This window comes from Cynocephalus volans, chromosome 1 (assembly GCF_027409185.1).
Source record: "Cynocephalus volans isolate mCynVol1 chromosome 1, mCynVol1.pri, whole genome shotgun sequence".
NCBI lineage: Eukaryota > Metazoa > Chordata > Mammalia > Dermoptera > Cynocephalidae > Cynocephalus > Cynocephalus volans.
This window is the reverse complement of record NC_084460.1, coordinates 150,785,611-150,810,976: the sequence shown is the minus strand read 5'-3', so window position 1 is coordinate 150,810,976 and position 25,366 is coordinate 150,785,611. Positions and strand designations below refer to the sequence as shown.

Below are 25,366 nucleotides of genomic sequence, written 5' to 3'. Positions count from 1 at the left end.
AGAAAAGGCATAGGCAAAAAAATAAAGGTGAATTGGGGAAACACAGAAGAGGCCAGGCTGGAGAAAAGGATTCATGATATGCAGTAGGTGAATGAGTAGGTAGTTAAGTCCAGAGGTCCTTATATATGAGATTAAGTCATTAGGACTTAATCATATGATAAGCTGCTGAAAGATTTATTTTTGTGTTTTTCCCCCCATATATTTGCACGAATTATTTTTTATTGAAACTGAATTGATTATAAATATTTGTGGGGTAGAGTTGAATATCAATATCTGTGTACAATATGTGATGGTCAAATCAGGATAATTAGTATATTCACCATTACAAAACGTAATCATTCTTTGTGTCCATTAACCAATTTCTTGCTAACCATCTTCCCCTCCCCTTTCTCACCTCTAGTAACCACAGTTCTTTTCTCTCCTTTTGTAAGTTTAGCATCTTCTCTCTCCCTTCCTCCCTTCCATGTTTTAGCTGCCACTTATAAGTGAGGACATGTGGTATTTCCCTTTCTGTGTCTGGCTTATTTCACTTAACATAATTTACTCCAAGCTCATCCATGATGCTGTGAATGGCTGAGTAGTATTCCATTGTGTATATATACCACACTTCCTTATCCAGTCATTCATCGATGGACATTTAGATTAGTTCCATATCTTGGCTATTGTAAACAGAGCTGCGATAAACATGAGAGTACAGGTATCCCTTTCACGTGGTGATTTCTATTCCTTTGGGTATATATCCAGTAGTGGGATTGCTGGATAGAATAGTTCTATCTGGAGTTGTTTGAGAAACCTCCATACTGTTTTCCATAATGGTTGTACTAATTTACAGCCCCACCAACAGTGTAGAAGCGTTTCCTTTTCTCTGCATCCTCACGAGCATTTGTTATTCTCTTTTTGATAATAGCCAGTCTAACTGGGATGAGATAATATCTCAGGGTGGTTTTGATTTGCATTTCTCTGATGATAAGTGATGTTGAGCATTTTTTCATGTACCTGTTGGCCATTTGTATGTCTTCTTTTGGGAAATGTCTATTCAGCTTCTTTGCTGATTTTTTAATTAGATTATTATTTTACTGTTGTTTGATTTCCTTGTTTATTTTGTATATTAATCCCTTGACAGATGTATAGTTTGGGAATATTTTCTCCCATTCTGTAGGTTGTCTTTTCACTCTATTGTTTCCTTTGCTGTGCAGAAGCTTTTTAGTTTGATATAATCCCATTTGTTTATATTTTTGTTGCCTGTCCTTTTGAGGCCTTATTTGTAAAGTCTTTGCCAGTCCTACATACTGAAGTGTTTCCCTATGTTTTCTTGCAGGAGTTTTTTAGTTTCAGGTCTTATTTTTAAGTCTTTAATTCATTTTGAGTTGATTTTGGTATATGGTGAGATATATGGGTCTAGTTTCATTCTTCTACATGTGAATATCCAGTTTTCCCAACATCATTTATTGAAGAGGTTGTCCTCCTCCCAATGTATGTTTTTGGTGCCTTTGTAGATCAGCTGGTTATAAGTACATGGATTGATTTGTGGGTTTTCTATTCTGTTCTTTTGGTCTGTATGTCTGTTATTATGCCTGTAACATGCTGTTTTGGTTACTACAGCTTTGTACTATAATTTAAAGTCAGGTAGTATAATGCCTCCATCTTTATTTTTTGCTTAGGATTGTTTTGGCTTTTCGGGGTCTTTTGTTGTTTTATATAAATGTTAGGATTGTTTTTTCTATTTCTGTGAAGAATGTCAGTGGTATTTTGATGGGGGGATTGCATTGAATCTGAAGATCATTTTAGATAGTATGGACAGTGCTAATTCTTCCAATCCATGAGCACAGAATGTCTTTCCATCTCTTTTTTGTGTCCTCTTTAATTTCTTTCAGCAATGACTTGTAGTTCTCATTGTAGAGATCTTTCACTTACTTGGTTAAATTGATTCCTAGGTATTTTATTTTTTTGGTAGCCATTGTAAATGTGCTTGCTTTATTTCTTTTTCTACTAGTTCACTGTTGGAGTATAAAAATGCAGATTTTTGCAGGTTGATTTGTATGCTGCAACTTTACTGAAATCATTTTATCAGCTCTAAGTTTTTTGGTAGAGTTCTTAGGTTTTTCTATGTATAGGATCATGTCATCTGCAAACAGGGACAGTTTGACTTCATCTTTTCCAGTCTGGATGCACTTTATTTCTGTCTCTTGCCTGACTGCTGTGGCTAGTACTTCCAATACTAGGCTGAATAGGAGTGGTAAGAGTAGGCATCCTTGTCTGGTTCCTGTTCTTAAAGGAAAGGTTTTTGGCTTTTTCCCTTTCAGGATGATATTGGCAGTGGGTTTGTCAGATATGGCTTTTTTGTGTGTTGAGATACTTTCCTTCTATACCTAATTTGTTGAGAGACTTTATCATGATGCTGAAAAGCTTAGACCAACTAAGTAGAAGGGCCATAACACTGATGTACAGCTTCACAGACACATGTTGTAGAGGCAGTCTCTAAATCGACAACCAGTTCAGGGAAGAGAAATCTTCCATCTGGAGCACAACATTAAGCCCATTCCACAGTGGATTCTTTTTAAAAACGTTTGTTTTGGTTGACATGTAATAATTGTACATATTTATGGGGTATAGAGTTATATTTCAATACATGTATACAATATGTGATGATCAAATCAGAGTAATAAGCATATCCATCTTCGCAGAAATTTCTCATCTCTTTGTGATGAGAACGTTTGAACTCCTCTTTTAGTCATTTGAAAACATACAACAAATTACTGTTAATTATAGCACTATTGTAGAATACTAGAACTTACTTTTCCTATTTAGCTGTAATTTTCTATCCATTAACCAACATCTCCCTGTCCTCCCTCCCTCCTTCCCTTTCCAGCCTCTAGTAACCACAAGTCTGTTCTCTACTTCTATAAGCTCAACATTTTTTTTTTAACTTCCACGTCTAAGTGAGAACACACAATGTTTATCTTTCTAAACAATGTTTATCTTTCACTTAACAATGGATTCTTAAAGAAGAGGGAGGGAAAGAATTGTGTTTTCTTTCTACCTTTGGGAAAGACACAAGGTTGAATGGAAGTATCTGAGGGAATTTAACACAGTGCAGTGGGTATCAATAATAGTAGACATTTTGAAAAAATACATTGTGTATATATACTCTAGGAGAGAATAAATTATGAATTCTATAGCGATTTAAGTTTCTCTTTAATCATTTTGGCAGTGCTAAATAGAAAATCATCAAAAGAAAAAGCCATCATACTATTTAAAGGAGGAGGAGCCAATTAAATTTTCAAACTTATTTGTTCTCTTTGTTCCTGTGTTTTTTTAAATAGACCAAAATGAAATCTTTATTTCATCTCTGTTTCTATCTAGAGCTATTTTCCATAGGAGTGGTCTCCAAAATATGGCGTACTTGACCCAAGCAGTGTACACACACAAAAAATTCCCATTTTAATTAATTTTTATCTTGAAACATGAACATAAGCTAATTTGTTAATTTTTACTAGAAAGATTGACAGGAGTACAAGTATGTAATTTATAATATAAACATTTATGTGAGTGTACACTAAATGTAGGAGGTACAATCCAAAAAGTATCCTAAAGTTGGCTGTGGGTGGGAGTTGTTAAATATACAGATTATCAGGGCTTTTCTCTAGATATTCTCACTCAGTAGATCACAATTGGGGCCTGGGAATCTGTTTTTTTAACAAGAGCTCCAAGTGTTTCTTATTTTCAGCCAAGTTTAGGAAACTGGCAATACAGTTCTAAGTCCCATAGCCACTAATGGCTGTATGATTTGTGCATCACCTGCCCTTAGATAGCTAGAAAGATAGACTGTCCAAGGGCTGAGCATCAGATCTAAACTAACCAGTGACTCAGTGGATAGCCTCCAGCTCACCTTATTTCTTGTGCTTTGATTGGACCAGAAGCCAGCTTATAGTAGTTGAATTTTAGGTGCAGTGATATGTCTGTCTAGAGTAATCTAGGAGTTTGTTTACCTTGGGAGGTTTGAAATTGATGATTGTTTTTAACCATGAAGCAGTTACCACAGATGATTACTATGTTTCATGTATGTTAAAAATTATGGATGATCAATAACTTTATACTTACCTTATTTTTTTGTAAATGCTTTAACATGATATATGGAAATGCAGAAATTGATTTTATGCTAAGGCAACTGGGTGTCCTAAAATAAAATATTTATACAAAATGTTAAAAAATACTAGAAGAAATGATAGCTAACATTTATTGAGTACTTACTATGTGCCAGGCACTGTCCCAAGCACTTTTCAGTACTGTATATTATTATTTAATCCTCACAACAATTCTATGAGATAGGTGTTTTTTTCTATCCATTTTGCAAAGGAATTAACTGATAGAGCACAGAGAGGTTAAATAACTTGCCCGTTGATTATAGGATTTTTGTTTGCTTGCTTGTTTTAATTTTGAAAACATCCTTAAATCGCTTTTAGAAGACACTTATTTTCATGTTTGGATTTAATGATCCTTTGACTTATTTGACTCAATAATTCTTTATCTTGAAATTTGATTTCTTATACTATCTTGTTCTCTTATAAATAAAACCTTCTCTTTTGTGTATTTTAACCAGAAATACAAAGTGGCAAGTAGAAATCACTTTTTAGTTGAAGATGGAATATTCAAATGATGGAAGAATATGACAATCTAATAAAAGCAAAGTGTGTACAGCCACTTTGAATATGTAGCCTGGTGATTCAATCTAATAAGTAAAATTTGTTAGATATATATTTTTTTTATCCTGAAGCTTTGCTTTATAACTGCTATGGCATTTTTAATGTCTGACAGATTTTGTGAGCACAGAAATTCTGGCAATTGTTTGTTTTAACTGATGTTCAATTTATATTCAAATTTTTAACGCTGCCTTTTTTTTTTTTTTTTTTTTTGAAGATGACCGGTAAGGGGATCTTAACCCTTGACTTGTCAGCACCACACTCTCCCAAGTGAGCCATGGGCCGGTCCTAACACTGCCATTTTTAATATCTAGTGTTTTCTTAAGGTTTTAAGCTCAATTTATGCATTTTATTTTATTTTATTTTATTTTTATTTATTTATTTTTTTAATTTATGCATTTTAAAAAATAATACTTTTACTAGGCCTTCAGTTAATCTTCTTAAATTGTCAAATTAAATTCCCTGAAGCATTTTAAAAAACATTTAACAAAGTATATAATGAATCAAAAAGCATAATCAAATAACTAAACATATCCTGTTAATCTTAATCTAATAAATCAAATTTATAAATTCAGTAAACCAAGTTCTCCTAAATATTATACATTGCTTATAAACTTCTGTTACAAATTGTAATGACAAGCCTAAGACAGCAGATTCTCTAAAAACATTTCAAATATCTTTTAAAAAAAAACCCATAATACATGGACAAATGATCAGTTATTGCCCAATTTATCAATTCATATTTATCTTAAACCTAATCCAAAGTGTTCATATTATAGGTTAAATTTATTTCTTCAACCTGTCATTTCTTCATCTCAGAACTACTAATCTAATTATCCAATAAAAGGGAATAGAATTTCCATCTTCCAGATTTCTACTGCAACTCAGATTATGTATTTGGGATCAGGGCAGGGAACCTGTGTCTACCTGCCAACCAGAGTCTGCCTATTGAGCAGCTCCACCCCCCCCCCCCTTTCTTATTATCAGGCCCTTGCCTGCCATTTTTAACAGGAACTTTATAAGCCCTCATATACATTTAACTAAACATTTTTTTAGTTTGTTTTTTGCAACCTGGTTCTTTCCTAGAAATGATGCATCCTTAAGTTTTTCCTTTAGGTTACACTTCATCCCTGTTTTAATGGGATTTTATAAGTCCAGTTATGTACACACTGTGTAACCTTTGCCATTAAAGCCTATTTGTGTACTAATGGGGTTTTGACACCCTACTTAGGTTACAACAGTAACCTTTTCTCTTTTGTAATTTAACAGCTGCCTCATTGACCATCAGTCATTTTATTGACAATGATGATCAAGTTTAGTTTTTAACCCCTTTAAATTCACAAAGCCAAAATGATTTTTCTCTCCTAGGAATGCCAGAATCACCTCCGCAGATATGGAAATGTGAATCTGGAACTGGTGACTCGAATCATTAGAGATGGTGGTCCGTGGGAAGATCCAGTGTTGCAAGCTGTTCTTAAAGCCCAGCCAGCATCTCAGGAGATAGGTACTTCACTCAGGAGATTGAAAATCAAAACCAACATTTGTGAGAAGCAAACACAATTTTGTTTCCTAACTAGAGCAGTAACCGTGATTTTTCTTTATTTTATAATACTGAATAACGGAGTAAATGTATTTTCAGATGAAGAATGTTTAACTTGTTATTCTGACCTGGTCCAAAGTGATTTTTTACACCACTAGACACATTTATTTCTAGTAATGGGAATTCAGAGTATTAACACATTTATTAGATGTTATTTACAGGGAGTTTTTGTCACTTCAGTTATGTTTCTTAAATCTAAGTAGGAACACCCTTTTTTAAAAAAAAACAAAAACTCTGCTTTTCATGAGAGCACATGGAATCTCCCTGACACAGTAAACTATGTCACCACTACTTCTTTGACATTACCTCCTGTCAAACCTAGACCCACAGTTGTCTCTTGTGGGTCAAAATTTCCTTTTGAGGCAGGAGGCTCTGTCAACTGCTTCTAGTTAATTCTTCTAAAAAATGTTTCCCATTTTATTTCTAAGCCTCCGAACATTTGAGATCACCAGAACTAAAAATGTAAGCTCAGCAGTGAGGAATAAGCAGAAAAGTATGGAAAACATTTGAAAGAGTGGAGAGAGCCTATGAAGTGCAGTTATAAGACAGCCAGAGGGGAAAGACAAGACCTCCCAACCCTAGAACCAGTCAGACCTTGGTCTGGTGAAAAAGATACTTCACACCACAGATGGTGCTGAGCAGGTTAGGCTATTCCATTTGTCCCAGGTTAAGGGATGGGGGTGAGTTCTGAGTAGAGTTGAGTTGAGTAGGGGCTATGATTATCAGGCTTAAGAGCAAACCAACCATAATTATAGGTGTGGAAGACTATGATAGAGATGTGAGAGAAGATGAAGAGATAAGACTAGGAGAAGCAATTCAGAGTGGTGGGATGGGATGGGAGGTAGGACAAAACTAGGAGGAAAGGGCTAAGGTATACGTGACAGTGGCATGGAGACCCAAGAAATAAAAAGGAGACCTGCTTGATTTGTGGATCTTGAAAAGTGATTTGCTTAAAAAAACACTTTAAAAAAAAATTTATTTAAAGAAAGAGGAAGACAGTTGAAGCTGAGGAGGAAGAGTTTGATTATTGAGGAAAAGTATAAAGAGTCAAATTCAGGAAAGGCAAGGGTGATGGAGGAAACTATGAGGAGACTGGGAAATGTAGCCAGAGGGGACAGGAGCTAGACAAAGACAGAGCTTCAAAATGAGTGAGGACAGGGGACAAGAAAGTTTGTGCTTTAAGGGGAGCTTTTAGGCGTCTCTGAGTAAGAGCTAGAACAAACCTGTTGACCTGAGGGCTGATGGCCTTTTAGGCCGGAATTAGCATTAAAATAATAAATACTCCTTTCATACCTACACTGGCATACCTCACTTTGGAAAAAGCTACTCTAAAGTCTCATTAATATGAATGACTCTTCTGTAGTTGGTGATCATTAGGGTAGAGAACAGACTGAAGTTTATCTCTGCACTAACTATACAAATCAGTGTTTGCTTATCACATTATAAACAGAATTTCAAGGCAAATGTTCAAAATAAAACATTGCTCATAAGCACTTCAGAAGCTACTGATTAAACATATGTAAGTAATGAAAACATTTTCTGACTCAAAATCATAACATATGGGTTGCAGTACCTGCTCTACCACTTATTCTTTATACTTGGGCAAGTCATTTGACCTCTCTGAAACTCAGTTTTGTGAACTGTAAAACAAGTATCATAATACCTATCATAAGGTTGTTGTTAGGTCTAAATAAACTTATGTAGCTTAAGGTGTTTATGTATTTTTAAATTGTGTAAAAGTATTCATCAGTAATTATCCTTAATGATACATGACCATATATTAATAAGCAGTCCTATTTGGCACTAGTTTTGAATTAATTTTGAAAAGGAATAAAATATATATCTCTTATGACTCAACTTTTTCATTCTTTCAGATTACACTTCTCTATAATTAATCTGAATTAATTGGTTTTAATGTGACAAATTAGGATTCAGCCTTTTAACCTTACAATAATGAAAATAGCAGACAGTTAGAAGACAAAGTATGTAATCTTAGACCAGGACATCATAAGACCCATGTTACTTGAAACATTTTAACACATTAATGAAGTGAAAGATTTCATTTTTTTCTTTTAAATTTTGTTTTTATTTTTGTTTTTTGCTTGACTGAAAAGAAATCAACAAATATTTTTTGAACAAATATTTCTTTGTTTTTGTGTCACTCTTCTTTTCATTTTTCCAACCATATAATTGAACATTTTTTCCACACATAAACTCCTACTAAGGAAAATGTTACTTAGTTAAATAACTGGTTAATCTAATTAGATATCATATTTTAGTTGTAAAGTTTCAGACAAATATCAAAGTTTAAGAGAATCTTTCCTTGAGAGTAATAGTATGTTTTCTTTTTAATATAGTGAACAAATATTTAAGTTCTGAAAATCCACTGTTCTTTGAACTACGTGCCAGATATTTAATTGCTTGTGAACGCATACCCGAAGCAATGGCTCTTATTAAATCTTGTATAAATCACCCAGAAATCAGTAAAGACTTGTACTTCCATCAAGCACTCTTCACATGTCTGTTTATGTCACCTGTAGAAGATCAGCTATTCCGGGAGGTATTGTTTGAAATTATTTTTGCCTATTACCATTTTAGCCCTACCAAAAAAAAAAAAAAAAAGTAACCTATTGTTGTTGTTAAATTCCTTTTACAGTAATATCAAATATTTAAAAATTACGTTATCCAGATGTGTTCTTTGGGCATCATTCTTTAAGTTTGTGTTGAATTAGTCAGAATCTGATATTAACAAATGATGACAATAATAAAATATACTCATTAATAAGCATTATTCATATTGAGTTTTTGGTGTGATAAGGAAGAGCATTAAAAACCAAGAAGCATTATGATTTTTGCCTTTTAAATAAAGTACTAAGAAGTTAAATGCGCATGTTTATTTTGTTTTTTCAAGATAATAGAATTAATCTTTTTCTAATATGAACCCTACTTGCCTATAGATTGTGGACATTAATGAAATTAAAAGTAGTCATTTTAAAATGTAGGTGCTATACAGTGAAACTATGAAATCGTGAAAATACTTCTATACAATTCATCATTTTGTAGAAGGAAACTAGAAATCTAATTTCTTTTACATTAAACATTTATTGCAACTAGCTTTTTAGATATTTTTAATGATGCAAACTGATTTTTCTTTTCCTCAGCATTTATTGAAAACTGATTGTAAGAGTGGAATTGATATCATCTGTAACACTGAAAAAGAAGGCAAGACTATGTTAGCCTTGCAACTCTGTGAATCCTTTCTTATTCCACAGCTCCAGAATGGGGATATGTACTGTATCTGGTAAGTGTTTCTAATACAGAAATTGAAATGGTGAGATGGACAACAGAAGAATTGGTTAGCAGAGTATGGACTTTATATATATATTTTAAATTGTATGAAAATATTAAACCACTTTAAAATAAAAATCTATTGTGCAAGGAATAACAGATTCTAAGAACTAAAGATTTTAAAAAGAAAATAATCATGTACCACTAATTGATAGTGTAAATGTTTAAAGGTATATGTTATAATGAAACAATTATGTATGAAATTAAATTTTCAGATTGGAGTACGAGCTTTTAAAAACATTTTTAAGATGACTTAAAAGTTGCTAGTAGGATACATGAAGCATCAAGTTTACCTAGCAATCATGTAATTTAAAATGTGGTAGAAGAGTTTTTAGTGCCTACCCTTCAAGTGCTATTAGGTGAAATCATTACTAGGTTTCATTTGCTGAACATATAATCTGAAATGATCATGGGCTATAAACGTACTTCAGTATTCTTGTTTTATACATTAAAATTTTCAGATTCAGAGACAGAGCCAAATAGTTAATTAGAGCTGAGTCTAGAAAAAAGTAAACTTGTCTTTTAGGGGAGTACAATATACTTTCAGTTACATTCTGCTAATTTTTATTCAAAAGTATACTATGTAAATAGGAATTTCAAATAGAGGAAGAGAGGTAGTGGGGAGACATATACTCTTAAATAGTTTTCAGAGTGTTATCATTTTTAGATATGCAGTTATTCTGAAATTAAATATAGTCATGACTGTTATAGAATATCTTTTCCTTTGAGGACAGGAATGATCTCTGCCTGGCTATATTTATTTAAATAGGTTATCTTAAATCTTTTCATTTTAATATACTCATAAGTAACTGGAATCAAGTGTAAATAAATAAAAAAACAGGAAAATATATTTCATTTTCTTATTCTCTTGGCTAATCAATTTCTACTCTTTAGGGATGGACCTTAAAAATAGAACAATGCCTATGTTCCAGCTCTTGGCCACAAACGCCCTCTAGGAATAAAAGCTGGGTGTGACTCCAGCTGTCTAAATGGAAAGGAGTCTTTAGCTTTTCCTTTTGGCACTTCTTTCTGAATTGCACAGGTCCTGATGGCCTGCCTTCGTATTTTCTCTGTCTCTCCTCTATATTTTTGAATGCTGTGGTCCTTTTTCTTGCTTCTAATTTACTGTAATTTGAAGAGCAGGCTTATTTTCAGCCTGCAAAGTCTGTATCGTCTGTTTCATCCTGGCCTTCCCTATGAGCCAGCTTGCCCTTCCTCTCCCCTCTGTGTGGACAGAACCAGATCCACAGTCTAGTCTGCTGTATCTCAAGCCAATGGGGCAAGCTACTAACCTTGTTTCTCTTTCATTATCACTAATAATAATAATAGCAGCTGCTAACTTTTGCTGAGTGCTTCCTATATTCTATGCTTTATATACACATTACCTCATTTAATCCAACAATAGACAATATTGTGCTCAAGCCATTCAACTAGTAAACAGGGAAGCCAGGATTCAAACCCAGGCTGCCTGACTTACAGCCTCTGCTATTAAGCATAACTTACTATGAATGGGTCAAGTTTGAAAAACAAAATATCTACATTGTAAGGGTGATTATAGACCCTGTTATAGCCTTTTCTCAGAAACCAGATAATGTGATTGTATTATTGAGAAATGTGTTTGTACACTGAATGGGTGCTATGTTTTCTAAAGGGCCTACTGACTAAAAGAAAATGATATGCTTCATTAAACCTGCCTTTTAGTCTTCTAAAAGAGTGTCAGTGGTTTTCAGGATTTTTGTTTTTTTTTTGTTTTCCTTCAAAATCCAATGTACAAATAAAACTCAAGAACCCATTTGTAAAATCAAAAGCTTAATGACCATAATTTTGAGATTTTTGCCTTGACTGCTACAAAGCTAAAATCCACACTAGTAGCCGTCTCCTGGAAAATTTAGTAGGATCCTGGGATACATTTTGTTTACCAAAGTTTCCCTTGACTTAACAGCAACAAAATGGAAATAAGATCTGTCTTTTAAAAAAAAGAAAAAATCAAATCAAATCATTTTGTGCCCTAAGAATATCGGTAAGGATTCTCACATTATTCTTTGGAACAAGTTGGAAAATAAATATATACATTTCTAATATGTTACATATTAATTTGTATAATATTGAATGGACTCTCTCTCCCAGGATTTCCAACTATCATTTTGTTTTAAAATCTGTTGCAGATATGCCATGTCTTCTTAAACAGTCAATCTGTTTGCCTTCTTCCATCCATACCTCATTTTTCATAAAATACCCCTTATTTAGAATGTTCATATGATCTTTTATCTCATTCCATGTCTATAATTTCTCTTAACATATTCCCTTAAAATTCTTCCTCTAAATGCTTTTAGCATTTAGGAATACAATTTTTGCTAGATTATCAGCTATCGAGTATTTATTGAATAAGTCTTGCTGCTTGGTACAATGAAGACTACAAAGACAAGGAATCAATATAGGAAACTAGTGATTTATTAAAATACATCAGTACATGCCAGACATTTCACCTATGTTTTTTCACTTTCTATTTTTAAAAATAATGATGTTGTAGGAATAATCCCATCTTTTATGTGAAAAAAAACTAGGTAAGAGATAAAAGTCATATAGCTAGTACAAAATGGAGTTTGAATTTATATTAGTCAGTTTGCAAGCGATAGCATCTATATCTAACTAGTGTAGGGAAAAGGACTGAAAGGATACTGGGGTATGACATGAACCACAAGACGAGGAGGGATACAGTTGTTCCTCAAAGATAACTGCTACCAAGGATGCTGAGATCGCTAATGTTTTTTACAGACATGTTTTTGTCAGTTGGCTTCAATCTCTCCAGCTACAGATCAATAGGAACACCAACAGTCCCCAAGCATTATAATTTAGAGTTGAGAACATCCCAGGGACACTGACTGGTCTGATTGGGGTCAGTTTCCTACTCCTGAATTAGTATCTTAAAGGAGGAAGGGAGGGTCGAGTTCCACCCCTATGTATAAGGGCTATTCCCAAAAAAGAGTGGTTCACTGTGAACTGGGTAGCACCACTTCAATTAGTGTATAATGCTGTATTGAGATTTAGGTCCTTCTTATTCCCAATCCCATTGTTCTTGCCACTACCTCCACTATACAATGTGTAATTGAGGAGGTTTACAATGTATTAACAGTTGGGGAAATAGGACCTCTAAAATATAAACAAGGTAGCATATAAAAAGCATGAAATCATTAAGAGAGATAAATTCTATTCTGAAGTTGGTATCACCGTAGTTTGGAGTATTCATGAAGGCTTTCATGAAGAGACACTTGATACGGCCTTTGAAAGATAAGCTTGACTTAGAAATGAAGAAGTACTTTCCAAGTAGAGACATCAGCATAAAGAAAAGTGAAAATAAATGAAACACTTTGACAGTGAGGAAATCAACCTAGAAGAGTACCCAAGATTCAAATCCTGATCCTTCTGACTCCAAAATCTGTTTCTGTTGCAATTAACACTATACAGCATTTTGAATAAGCACTAAATTAAATGATCTGGGAGGATGGAAACAGATCAGGTTAGCAACCACTGTAGAAAAATACATCTATAAAATTAAAGGCCTAAGGTGGTAGCATTGAGAAAGAATAACACAGCTGAGCAAAAATATAATTGCAATATAAAGACACTGGTAAAATAAACAGGTCAAAACCAAACAGGCCAGAGGAATGTTTGTCAGTAACTGATCTAGGAGAAGATCATCAATTTTGCAGTAATATAATTAGTTCTAAGTGGATTAAGGTGATGGAAAGCAATCTAAGTTGAAATACCCAGGCATGAAAATGTGGAAAGAAGTCAGAGCTAGAGATTTGGAAGGAAGATGTGAAGCCTGGTGAACATTCTAAAGAAGTACGTATGCAAAAAAAAAGTGGGTGGTGGACTGAAATTTAAGGAACACTGATATAGCTAGTATGAAATGGAGGTGGAATTTTGGTTTTACTTCTTATATGTTATTTGCTGTCATTTTCTGTTTTGTGTTTTCTGAAATATGTGTACCTTCATGATGGTAATCAAGCTGTCCTCAGATTTAATAGCTAGGCTCAAAGTACATACTCAGTAATCACATTTTTTTTAAAACATTTTCATCAGTTATTTTAATACTTTTACATTATGATGCACTGCATAACTTTTATGGCATGTTTTAAAAAATTTTAATTTGCTAAAATGTGATATCCAAATATATCAATTATATCTTATGATATGCCTTTGCCTCAAAACGCACTGCTCTGAGCCTTGTTCATCTAATGACTTTGGCCATATTTTAGATAAGAATCTACCTATGAAATATGTTAAATGGTCCGTAGCTTTGTTTAAAAGTACCATATCTTGACAGAAGAGCAGATGATCAAAAACATGCAATTTCAGAATCAGTCACCCCTCCATATCCGTGGGTTCCACATCTGTGGATTCAACCAACAGCAGAAAAATATTCAGGAAAAAAATTGGATGTGTCCGTACTGAACTGTCAGACTTCTTTTGGTCATTAGTCCCTAAACAATAAGGCATAACAACTGTTTATGTAGCATTTGCATTGTATTAGGGATTATAAGTAATGTAGAGATGATTTAAAGTATATATGTGCATAGATTATATGCAAATGCTATGCCAGTTTATATAAGGAACTTGATCATCTGTGGATTTTTGTATCTGCAAGGGGTCCTGCAATCCCCCAAGGATACCAATGGCTGATGGTACTATGATATACTTACACTTTTAATCTATAGTACTTTTGGTATCCTCATAGATTGAAAAATATGAACCATGTCTTCTTTGCAGAAAGTCTGTAACAGTGGTTTCCAAATTTGCAAGTAGGATAATAAGGCCAAAGTTTTTTTTTTTTAATTAATATCATCAATATTGGTACATTGAGATTAGAATTTCTGTTTTGATCTAATAATAGAGATGTTTTAGGTATGCCAGCATTTGGTTGAAATTAATTCCTTATCACTGCAAATCTGTAATTTCTGATCTCTCTTTTTTCCCAACTTCTATTAGTCTCATAGGCAGCAGAGCAGCTGGGGGGTTAACATGATACACATTCACACCCACTTTGTATACATTCCAGCTAGGGTTCTATAGAATCAGGGAAACATAGCTAATGTCTGTATTTGGATAAACTGTATTTTTGATATTTCTCTTTTTTTCTCATTTACAGGGAGTTGATTTTCATATGGAGTAAACTACAGCTTAAATCTAATCCTTCAAAACAAGTTTTTGTAGATCAATGCTACCAGCTTTTAAGAACAGCAACTAATGTGAGAGTCATATTTCCTTTCATGAAAATCATTAAAGATGAGGTAAATAGGATATATTTAACCCTTGAATTTTAAATTAGGTTTAAATGACAGTTCACTAAAACTTGAATCTCTTATGATAAAATATATTTGATTATAAAATTGAAGGGAAGGAGGATTTTAAGGCTACATTCTCTGTATATTACATCCTTCTCTCCCCCAGCTGCAAAATCCCAACTTGGTACAATGGGGGTATTAGATATAAGTGAAAATAACTGAAAAACAAATTTATTGAGGTTTAAAATTTAATATGGGAACGATGGCTTCCATAAGAAGCTATTATCTCTTTTTATAATTAAGTTTGTCACTTTGAACATTTTCCTAAGTCCCGTTTGCAGAATCTTAACTAATTTGCAAATGAACTTTGTATATCTGTCGTTAATACCTATTCACTGTCACAGAAACTTAGTTCACTGTTTTAAGTCTGGTGTTTATGTGAAAAAGAACGATGAACTCTAAGGCATTTTTGAAACTTAAGGACAAGTTTTAAAGTGTTAATTTGAAATAATTGTAAAAACCCATTACCTGTTTTTAAAACCAGTCCTGAATTAAGTTTTTCTTGGGCCACTTGCAAGTGAGTATAATTCTATATATGAGCCTTTTATGAAAGTAGATCCTGAATATCCTCTAACGTTTCCTCCCAGATATTAACAGGACCTTGAATACAAAGACAGGAAAGATAAAGCCACTTTACATTTTAGGTAGATCCACTTAACTGAATCTTTATGTGGGTTACTTTTAAACATATAAGGAGGCATCCATTCAATAATATATTTTAATTTTTTCTTAAGTATATATGCATTTATTACATTTATTATCACATCACTCATTAGATGTATTACAATGTAGTAATCATATTCCCCTAATATAAAGTTGGCAGCATTGTATGAGAGTTTTTTCTTTTTTATTTCTAATTTATTTTGCAAACTGCATTCATAACATCCTTATTAAATAGTACATGTCATTTAAATGTACTGTCAAAGTTAACCTCGCCCTTCACCAAAAAAACAGAAAACAAACTATGCTACAGAGCACTATTTAACATTTGATGTACATCAGAATTACCAGTAAAACTTTATTTTTAAAAATAAAGATGAATCTGTATTTTTGTTTTATATGATTCTTATTTGCACCAAAAGTTGATACTGTTATAGAAAGCTTAAAATATAAGCAAGGTTCTACCAGTTATCACAGAGCTTTCTTAATTTCACATGTATGTTCAACCTAAGAATATATTATAAGGGAAAAATTCAAAGATGAAATTAATATTAAAATATGATGCTTAATAGTTTACACTCTACTAAAAATGCTTTCATCCGATGGAATAGATCATTCTAGGCCTCAGTGCTATGAAAAGAGGCACAGTTACATGCTGTGTGAGTTCAGGAAACATTACAGATGCCGTATCTGAAAAGGCTTCACAGAGAAAGGTGCTGTAAGCTGGGTTTTGAATGATAGATGAGGATAGTACTAACACTTGTAGAGAACTTAATAGTTTACAGAGCACTTCTTCCTCATCTTATTTGCTTTTCACAGCCATCCAGTGACATTAATAGGGTAGCAGAGAAATGTGGGGAAGTGGGTGGGAAATGAGACTAACTTGAGAGACTGTGTGTATGGGGGGTGTGGGGGTGTTGGAGATCCGAAAGGACTTAGAATGCTACACTAAAAGTTGGAACTTCAGCTCATAAATACTCTGGAACCATTAAAGAATTTCAGGGAAGAAAGTAGCCTATTCTCTTTTTTGATGATACTAAAATGTTTAAACTTGAGCAGAGCGTCTGGATGAATTATAAGTTTATGAGTCAAGAGAGAGGATGCAGATAGAACTTTGGAGAAAGAGAAATTCTGTTTTGAACCAGTGGATTTTGAATTTGGTATATCTGGAGAATCTAAGTGGAAAAATCCAATTGTAATAGATATTTAGGAATATGAATTCAGAAAGGATTCCAAGCTGGAGATGATGGATTTATAGGGGCAAACTAAAGTTAGTGGAATAGATCTGATTCCCATTCATTCTGCATAACATTTACTCAGAGATCGCTATGCACCTACTTCTATGGTAACCATAGGGGATACAAAAAATGAGAAACTGTCCCCTGTGACTTAGGAATTCCAAGTTAGGGGTGGGGGCATACACAGATAGTTATAAAACAATATGAAAATCTTTGTAGAAATAAGTATAAGTTATTCTCAATGTAAGGAATAGGAAGTGTTTAACTGTACCTCAGGGCAGAGGCCAGAATAGATGGGGAGAAAAAACCTTCAGGCTAGAATTGGTTCTCAAAGAAAGAATAGGAGATCAGTAGGAGTTTATCAGCTAGATAAAGTGGGAGTAGGATGTGCAAAGTTAAGATCTGCCTATGGAACTGTAAGTAGTTCAGCAGATTTACAAGAATGTAAGGGACTAAGAAGACATAAGGCTTGCAAGGTAGTGTTCCTCCCTGTAATCTACAATATGCCATATGCAGGGAGTATGATGAATATACGTGTACATAAATGTGATTTTAAAGACATTACTATGGTAACTCCTATTCAAACAAGCATTTAGATTATTCGAAACCACTAAGAGCATGATTTATCACTTTAAGATGGATTGACAACAGATTCCCAAGTAAAAGCTGATACAGTCATCTCTGAGTTATCAGTAACAGTTTCAAAGCTTGAGTAATTTTCAGATAATTTCCAGTAGGCTCATTATTCTTATACCTTATTAGATTTGGAAAGATTGCAAATGTCCTCTTCATGTGGGCCACATTTCCCCCTTCTTTGGATTAAAATATTACTTAGTAAGTAAAATAAGTAAGATTAATTAGTATAGCATTATAAGTTTCTGTAAGCAGTTTTTTAAAAAAATCTAGTTATTTCTTAACATGGAAAATTGATAAATCCATTTAAATACATATAATTTAACCTTTCTGCTGAAGAATGTAAGATTAGTACCTAAAATTATAAATGGGGGTCTAGATTTGCAAGAAATTTTAATCATCATAAGTTTATGAAGCACCTTGTATTATCGTTAGTAGGGCTTGTCAAACTTGCAAATAAATTGGAAGCCAGAATGCTATCCATTCCAGATTATTCTCAAGTTAAAAAAAAGAAAAGAAAAGGATATCTTAGTTATATTTAAAGATTTCAGGCTGCCAACTGAACTTTGGAACACTGTGTTTTTATCAACTTTCATTTCAGAGTTGTATTAAAAAAAAAAAAAAACAGCTATTGTAATCATATTTTTTAAAAAGTATTTAGTAGTAACACTTTTCTTTTTACAGGTTGAAGAAGAAGGCTTGCAAATTTGTGTTGAGATATGTGGTTGTGCTCTACAACTCGACCTTCATGATGATCCCAAAACTAAATGTCTAATTTATAAAACAATTGCACATTTTTTGCCTAATGATTTGGAGATCCTCAGGATTTGTGCGCTCTCAATATTCTTTCTTGAGCGCTCCTTAGATGCTTATCATACTGTTGAAGAGCTTTACAAACGTCCAGATGAAGAATATAATGAAGGCACAAGTAGTGTTCAAAACCGTGTTCGTTTTGAATTACTTCCAATTTTGAAAAAGGGATTGTTTTTTGATCCTGAATTCTGGAACTTCATAATGATTAAGAAAAACTGTATAGCATTACTGAGTGATAAAACAGCAGTCAGATTTTTAAATGAAAGTACACTGGAAAATTCTACAGGTAATCTAAAAAGGACAGTGGAACAGCAAGGTTTAAATGAAGCGCCTGACTCTCTTACAGATCAGAGCACTGGGGAGACTGATCCTGATGATCCATCTGGAGCACAGTTTAAAGGTCATATTAATACAAAGAAAAACCTTATAGCTATTAATACTTCCAAAGTAGATCACAGTGTCCCAAGGCATCGGTGTATGTTATGTAACAAGGAATTTCTAGGTGGTCACATTGTACGGCACGCTCAGGCTCATCAGAAAAAAGGCAGTTTTTCATGTGTAATATGTTGTAGAAAATTTAGAAACAGAGGACTTATGCAGAAGCATTTAAAGAATCATGTTAAGAAGATGCAGAGACAGCAAATTGCTGCAGCTCAACAGGACGATCAGGAAATCACTGCTTTGGAAGAAATAAATTGTTCCAGTTCTTCCATTTCATTTGAAAATGGGAATTCTGATAATAAGGATTTAGAAGTGGAGACTCTTACTGCTTCCAGTGTTGGAAACCAAGAAGTCATCCCTGAGCATGTGGCTGAATTCATTGAAATTCCTGTAAGCATACCAGAAGATGTTATTGAAAACGTTATTGAAAATGGCAGTCCTGATACTTCTTTAAATGTCCTGAAGCCTTTACCTGAATGTGAGGATTATGAGGAGGAAGAGGATGAAGAAGGTGATTATGAAGATGATGATTATGACCTAAATCAAGAAACTTCAGTACTTCATAAAATCAATGGAACTGTGTGCCATCCAAAAGACATATATGCTACAGATCAAGAAGGAAACTTTAAATGCCCTGCTCTTGGCTGTGTCAGGATATTTAAAAAAATTGGATTTCTAAATAAACATGCAAGGACTGTACATCCAACTGATTTAAATGTGCGACAAACGGTAATGAAGTGGAGCAAAGGAAAATGCAAATTTTGTCAAAGGCAATTTGAAGATTCTCAACATTTTATAGATCACCTTAATAGACACAGCTATCCAAATGTGTACTTTTGTTTGCATTTTAATTGCAATGAATCATTTAAACTGCCATTCCAGCTTGCCCAGCATACAAAAAGTCACAGCATATTTCAAGCTCAGTGTAGTTTTCCAGAATGCCATGAGCTTTTTGAAGATCTTCCTCTGCTATATGAACATGAAGCTCAGCACTATTTAAGTAAAACACCAGAATCGTCTGCACAACCAAGTGAAACAATTCTTTGGGATGCTCATACAGAATCAAATCCTAATCATCAGGAAAAAGACTCATCTAGTAATGAGAAACAAACTATTAGTCTGCCAGTTTCAACTAGCAAATCAAGGAAAGATTCTACAGAACCAAAGACATGTATAGAAAGCATGGAAAAGAAAACAGACAGTTCAGTTCAAAATGGAAGTGAACATTCTGTTGACACTGTTTCAAATATAAGCTTGATAGACCAAAAGATGACTGACATAGAGCCAAATTCTGAAAATAATTGTAGTGTTAGTGATTTAGTCAATGGACATAGTGAAATAGAGCAAACACCTTTAGTTTCATCAGATCCTGCTTTGAAAATTGATACAAATAGAATTAGGACAGAAAATGGTTCCATTTTACCCACTGTTGTATCACAAGAACACAATATCCTACCAGTATCTCAGGCACCTTCCAAACCAAATCTGACAAGTGAACATACTTCATATGGCTTAATTTTAACAAAGCCATATGTCAGACCATTGCCTCCTAGTTACCTTGATGAACGGTACCTTAGTATGCCAAAACGCAGAAAATTTCTGACTGATAGAGTAGATGCCTGTTCTGATCAAGATAACATTTGTAAAAAATCAGTGAAAAGATTAAGATGTGGCAAATGCCTAACCACCTACTGTAATGCAGAAGCACTTGAGGCTCACCTTGCACAAAAGAAATGTCAGACACTCTTTGGATTTGATTCAGATGATGAAAGTAAGTCTTCTATCTTCTCAGTAGATGTATCTGTAGAAATAGAAAATGCCATAAATATAACTATAATAGATCTTTACGAGGTAAAAAAATTAGCATTTGTATAGCACAGATGGTGAAGCACTACCCCACACGTTATTCTCTTCAATCCATACAACCACTGTGAAGTGCTATTACTATTCTTGTTTTATAGGTCAAGCAAGTGAAATTCACAAATTAAGTAATTTGCATAGACCTATGAACTTGTGGAAGCCAGAATCTGAACACAAGTTTTTTATACCCTTTGATCATACTCTTTCCTCTGTATCAGGGACTTTTCTTCATTCCCAGTTTCATGTAATAGAAGTTTTAGAAGCAAAGTAATTTTGATGGAAATGTTTTTTCATCAGCATGCCAGAACATAAATCAAGTGAGACTGAGTCTCTATTACAAAAACAGAAGTAAAAAAAGAACCAGAAAATTGAAAAACAAAATTAGCAAAAGAGGAGATTTTCTTTTTACTAATATCAATATCCCTTGAATGAGTGAGGGTATAAATTAAACAGGAATCTAACTTAGAATTCCAGCTGAACATCTATAAAATTTGAATTAATAGACATGTTCTGTTTTACAGGTGCCTGATAAAAATGTTTCAGAAAGATCTGTCGATCAAGCAGTAGTGTGAGAAAAGCACTACAAGAAAATGCATCATCAGTTTGCTATTTCCCTGATGGCCTTAATTTTAGAGTGGTCTCGGATTACTAATGATAAGATAAAGCACATTTTCTAGAATGAACCCACAAAGGAGATGTGCTGGCTTAGACTCCAAAAGGGTTAATATAGAACTCCCAAAGTACCAGTTATCCAGAAAACCACATTTTAAAAAAGTTTATGATGATTAATAGCAGCATGTTCAGTTTCGCTTATGTGGGAAACATGTTCAGGCAACTAGTCAGAAAGAAAAACCAGCTATAGCCTTACAGAAAGGGAAGTTAACCCACTATAAAAAAGGGAGGGGGGATGGCTTACAATAATAAACAACTTAAAAGTATTCTACAAATGGGATTTGTTTTCTTGTCATGCATAATCAGATTACGTCCTCCCTTCTGGTCACATATGTTCTAAGGAGCCATTGCTGTTTGGTTTGTGATATAATTTAGAAAGTGATACATGAAAATAAAACTTGATTTATCATCACCATACTATCTATTAAAGATTGTAATTTATTTCAAATGAATAATTAGGCCAAAGTTGTGAACGGCATGCCAACAATGAAAATTAAAAAACAAAACAAAACAATAATGCTTTGCTAATAAGCTCTTTATAAGGCCTTCCACTTTCCACTTTTGTAATAAAAATTAGTTATATTAAAAGGCAAATGTATATTTAAAAGAAAAAAGTACCATCAGTAACTTTGGGGAAAGATGGGAGGAATCTAAGACCATTATAGGATATATAGTTGAGAAGGAAAACACTGAATTGCAAATTCTTCAATGTGAATAATGAAAGCACACTGGGATATTTCTGTTTGTATATAGTAGTAGGACATTGCTTGATGATTCATAGTAAAGTCCTTCATACATTTAATGTGAGTTATCTAAGTACAGTCCTATAAAAATAGATTAAAAAAATATGTCAGCTGTGAATCAGGTCAAGAATTCATTTTATTTAATTAGAAGAGTAATTCCAGAATAAGCCATACTACTCATGTTTTTTATTCATAAGTGATGAATTTGGTCTGAATAGCAATTTTTATATATAAAAGGAAGTATTTACACAAAAACTTAGCAAGAACACAATAAGAGATATATTGATGTATTATTTTCCTTGGTGACCAGTAATTTTCCTAAGAAGATTTTAACTTAATAGTCAATAAATTTGTTATTAAATGTTCTAAAAAATACCCTCTCAAATGTTTTCCACTTACCCATTATTGAAAGGAGGATGTTTAAAGACCTCTCTTACCTAATACAAGAGTACTTCAAAAAATTTGTGGAAAAATAGAATTAAAAGATAATACCAATCTTTCAATGTACTTTTCAAAGTACCCTGTAGTGTATTAATCTAAGACGGATAAAAAAAACAAAAATGCAAGGGCAAATTTTTAAAAAATGGACATATTAATGTATCATTATTAAATATTCCAGTTATTCCAACTGATAAATTTTTGTTCAAAGCAGATAATATTATCAGACCCTACTATTACAAATTTTATAATAGAGCTTCTGGGATGAGGTTACTAGGGAAGAGGGACATTACCTCCAGGGTAGCATCCAGACTTTATTAAATTAGGATTTCCAAGTCACGATAGATCAAATGATATCCCCCCCCAAAAAAATCTCACTTTATTTATCATGAGCATTCACTGCTATGCAATGATTGTCATAAGTCCATTCCAATCAAATTTAAGTTTATTTTTGTTATGTAGCCTATATTAGGCTGTGGTATTTTTAAGTGAATACAACTCATAATCAAGTTTTTAAATCCTTTAAGTTCAACTAAAAAAAAACCAAAACATGTTTTCCTTATTTCCCAACACTAAAAATGTAATAATTGAGTTCATCTCATTCTAAAAGTACATCTTATAATAAAAAGTCTGTTTGGAAACTGGTTCATTTGGACAATAAATTATTTTTGAAATATAATTTCTGTGCATTTTCCAGAAGTCTAAAATAACATTTTATGACATTTTTAACTTTTTATTTTTTACAAGTTGTAACCATTGACATAAATTCATGCCTGCAAAGTGTTACATTTTCATTAATTTGAAATGTTAATGTTAAGATGTTTTAAACATAATCCACATTTTCCTTTGTCTTTAAGTTTTATTTGAGGTTTTATTTCTACTTTTGTGTTGCTAAGTGAAAACTGTTTCTGAAAGACAGATCAAATTAGTTAATACAGAACTAAATCAAGTAATGTTTTATAAAATTCTATTTGATCACTAACCTCTTTACTTCTCAAATAATGGCTATTGAAAGAATATATACATTTTATTATGTGTGTCTTCTAAAACTTAAACCTACATCATTTTGCTTTTATGGGGTGCATAAATTTCTAAGAGATCTAATTTGGGATTCAAAAGAAAAGGAAGCTTTCTTCTTATTCCTCAGATTCTTCACCTTTTCTTTTCTACTCCTATTTTGAGGATGTTATTAATTTTACATGGACCAGGTTTCAAATCTTCGTTAAATAAAAATTTCCCTCAAAAAATTAAAATACTTTCTGCTGTTTCGGTAAAATTAAGAATACAGCAAATCTGAATTTTTGCTGCTCAGATACTGTAGAGGAGGAAGAAAAGGGGAATCTCCGTGGACAAGGACACTGGTACTTTGGGCTTTAGCCATATTCATTTTTTTTAAAACCACCGATTATACAATTCATTGATAATTTATATCATTGGATTTTGGATTCTTTTCAAATCACGCTGAAGGTTCAGCCATACTCCCTTCATGTTTGGTTTAATACTGGTGTATGGATGAAAAACCTAAAAGGGATGATAGTGTTTATTTTTTAATTTATTTGGTACTGTAAAACACCTTTTCAGAATGAGTAAATGCTGCATATGCATTTTGGAATTGTCAATATGTGAAAGATATTACAGATTCAGCAAGAAAGGAAATTTGTGCTTCCTTGTTGAACGTTAAATTATTTTACTTTGCATTTTATAAGAGTACAGATTAAAACTGAGCCATTGAACTGCAATAAATCAACAATAGTGTCTCATTTCAAGAAATTTTTTGTACTGTACATAGATTTGTTCAATAAAACATTGTCCTTGTTGGTAATAAAGTGTTCAGTTTTATGTAGTACATTGTTTTCAAAAGGAAGTAGGCTTATTTGAGGTATATATTAAATGAGAAATTTCTATTATGTCTCATTTTAGGGATGAGATATTTCAGTTAATATTACCATATTCGGATTATTGAGTGATTTTTAAAAAATAATATAGAAAAATAAATCTAAAAGTTTACACAAAATAGGCATTTCTGAACATTATTTTAACTAATGTCCATATGCAGGAATAAATGTTGATAGAATTTTGGTTACTAAAGTCATTTCAGGTAAGTAGCTGCAGTGTGATACAGTACTCTGCAAACTTAGTTGGTATAAAAGAAAGAAATGTCAGAATTCTCCAAAAGCAAGACATAGGATGGATTTGTTTCCATTGGTAATCTTCAAAGACGAAGATCTTCTGACAGAATTTAAAATAAAAAAAGGTAGAAGACTATGAAGTCACTTTGAAATATTAGGATATAAGATGAAAATTACTTCCTACAAAAGTATTTCAATGCCGAAATATTTAAGTCAACAATCTGTAACAAAAAGCGATGTCCGTGGGCATGAAGACTCCTACTTTTTTGGTTCACTAACAAAGGAAAATCCACTACACTATTTGTTATAACTTGCAACTGGAAAAAAATGGGGCTTTAAGTAGAAAAAGAATCTCTTTTGATGCAATGAGATAACACTACAAATGATAGAATAGATAATGGGTTAAAGTGATTTGCAAATATTGCAAATGTTATGCTTTCAAACACAAAGAGTTACTGAAGCATTATGGAGCCAAGATCTAAAATTCTCGGTTTGATTTGTGGTTGAATGATCTTAGACTGAATGTGTTCCATATTCAGAACAGTGAATGTATTGAGGTATTTAGACAAGTTACTGGAGTTTAAATAACTTTCCATTTTCTTTTTCTGAAACTTCAGGAAATCTGAGAAGCAAATATTACTAAGTAAGCTTCCAAGATAACCACATTAAGTTGCTTTTCATAGAATAATATAAGATCTATATGTATTTCAACAACCAACCAGTAACAGGGACAGAAGTTTTGG

At 33.0% G+C, this 25,366-nt stretch overlaps 1 protein-coding gene across 3 annotated transcripts in view; it reads left to right on the top strand.

Moving 5' to 3' along the window:
* Nucleotides 1–22,978, top strand: part of ZNF654 (zinc finger protein 654) — a 78,641-nt gene extending 55,663 nt beyond the window's left edge. For 2 of the 3 annotated variants that reach the window (XM_063097552.1, XM_063097569.1), the window contains 5 exons: nt 6,069–6,204; nt 8,658–8,860; nt 9,462–9,601; nt 14,801–14,942; nt 18,212–22,978. In XM_063097552.1, the coding sequence (XP_062953622.1) occupies nt 6,069–6,204; nt 8,658–8,860; nt 9,462–9,601; nt 14,801–14,942; nt 18,212–20,656 (3,066 nt within the window). In that variant the 3' untranslated portion in view covers nt 20,657–22,978. The remainder of the gene's footprint in view (nt 1–6,068; nt 6,205–8,657; nt 8,861–9,461; nt 9,602–14,800; nt 14,943–18,211) is intronic. The other variant, XM_063097559.1, reaches the window with a different exon arrangement.
* Nucleotides 22,979–25,366: the final 2,388 nt, after the last annotated feature.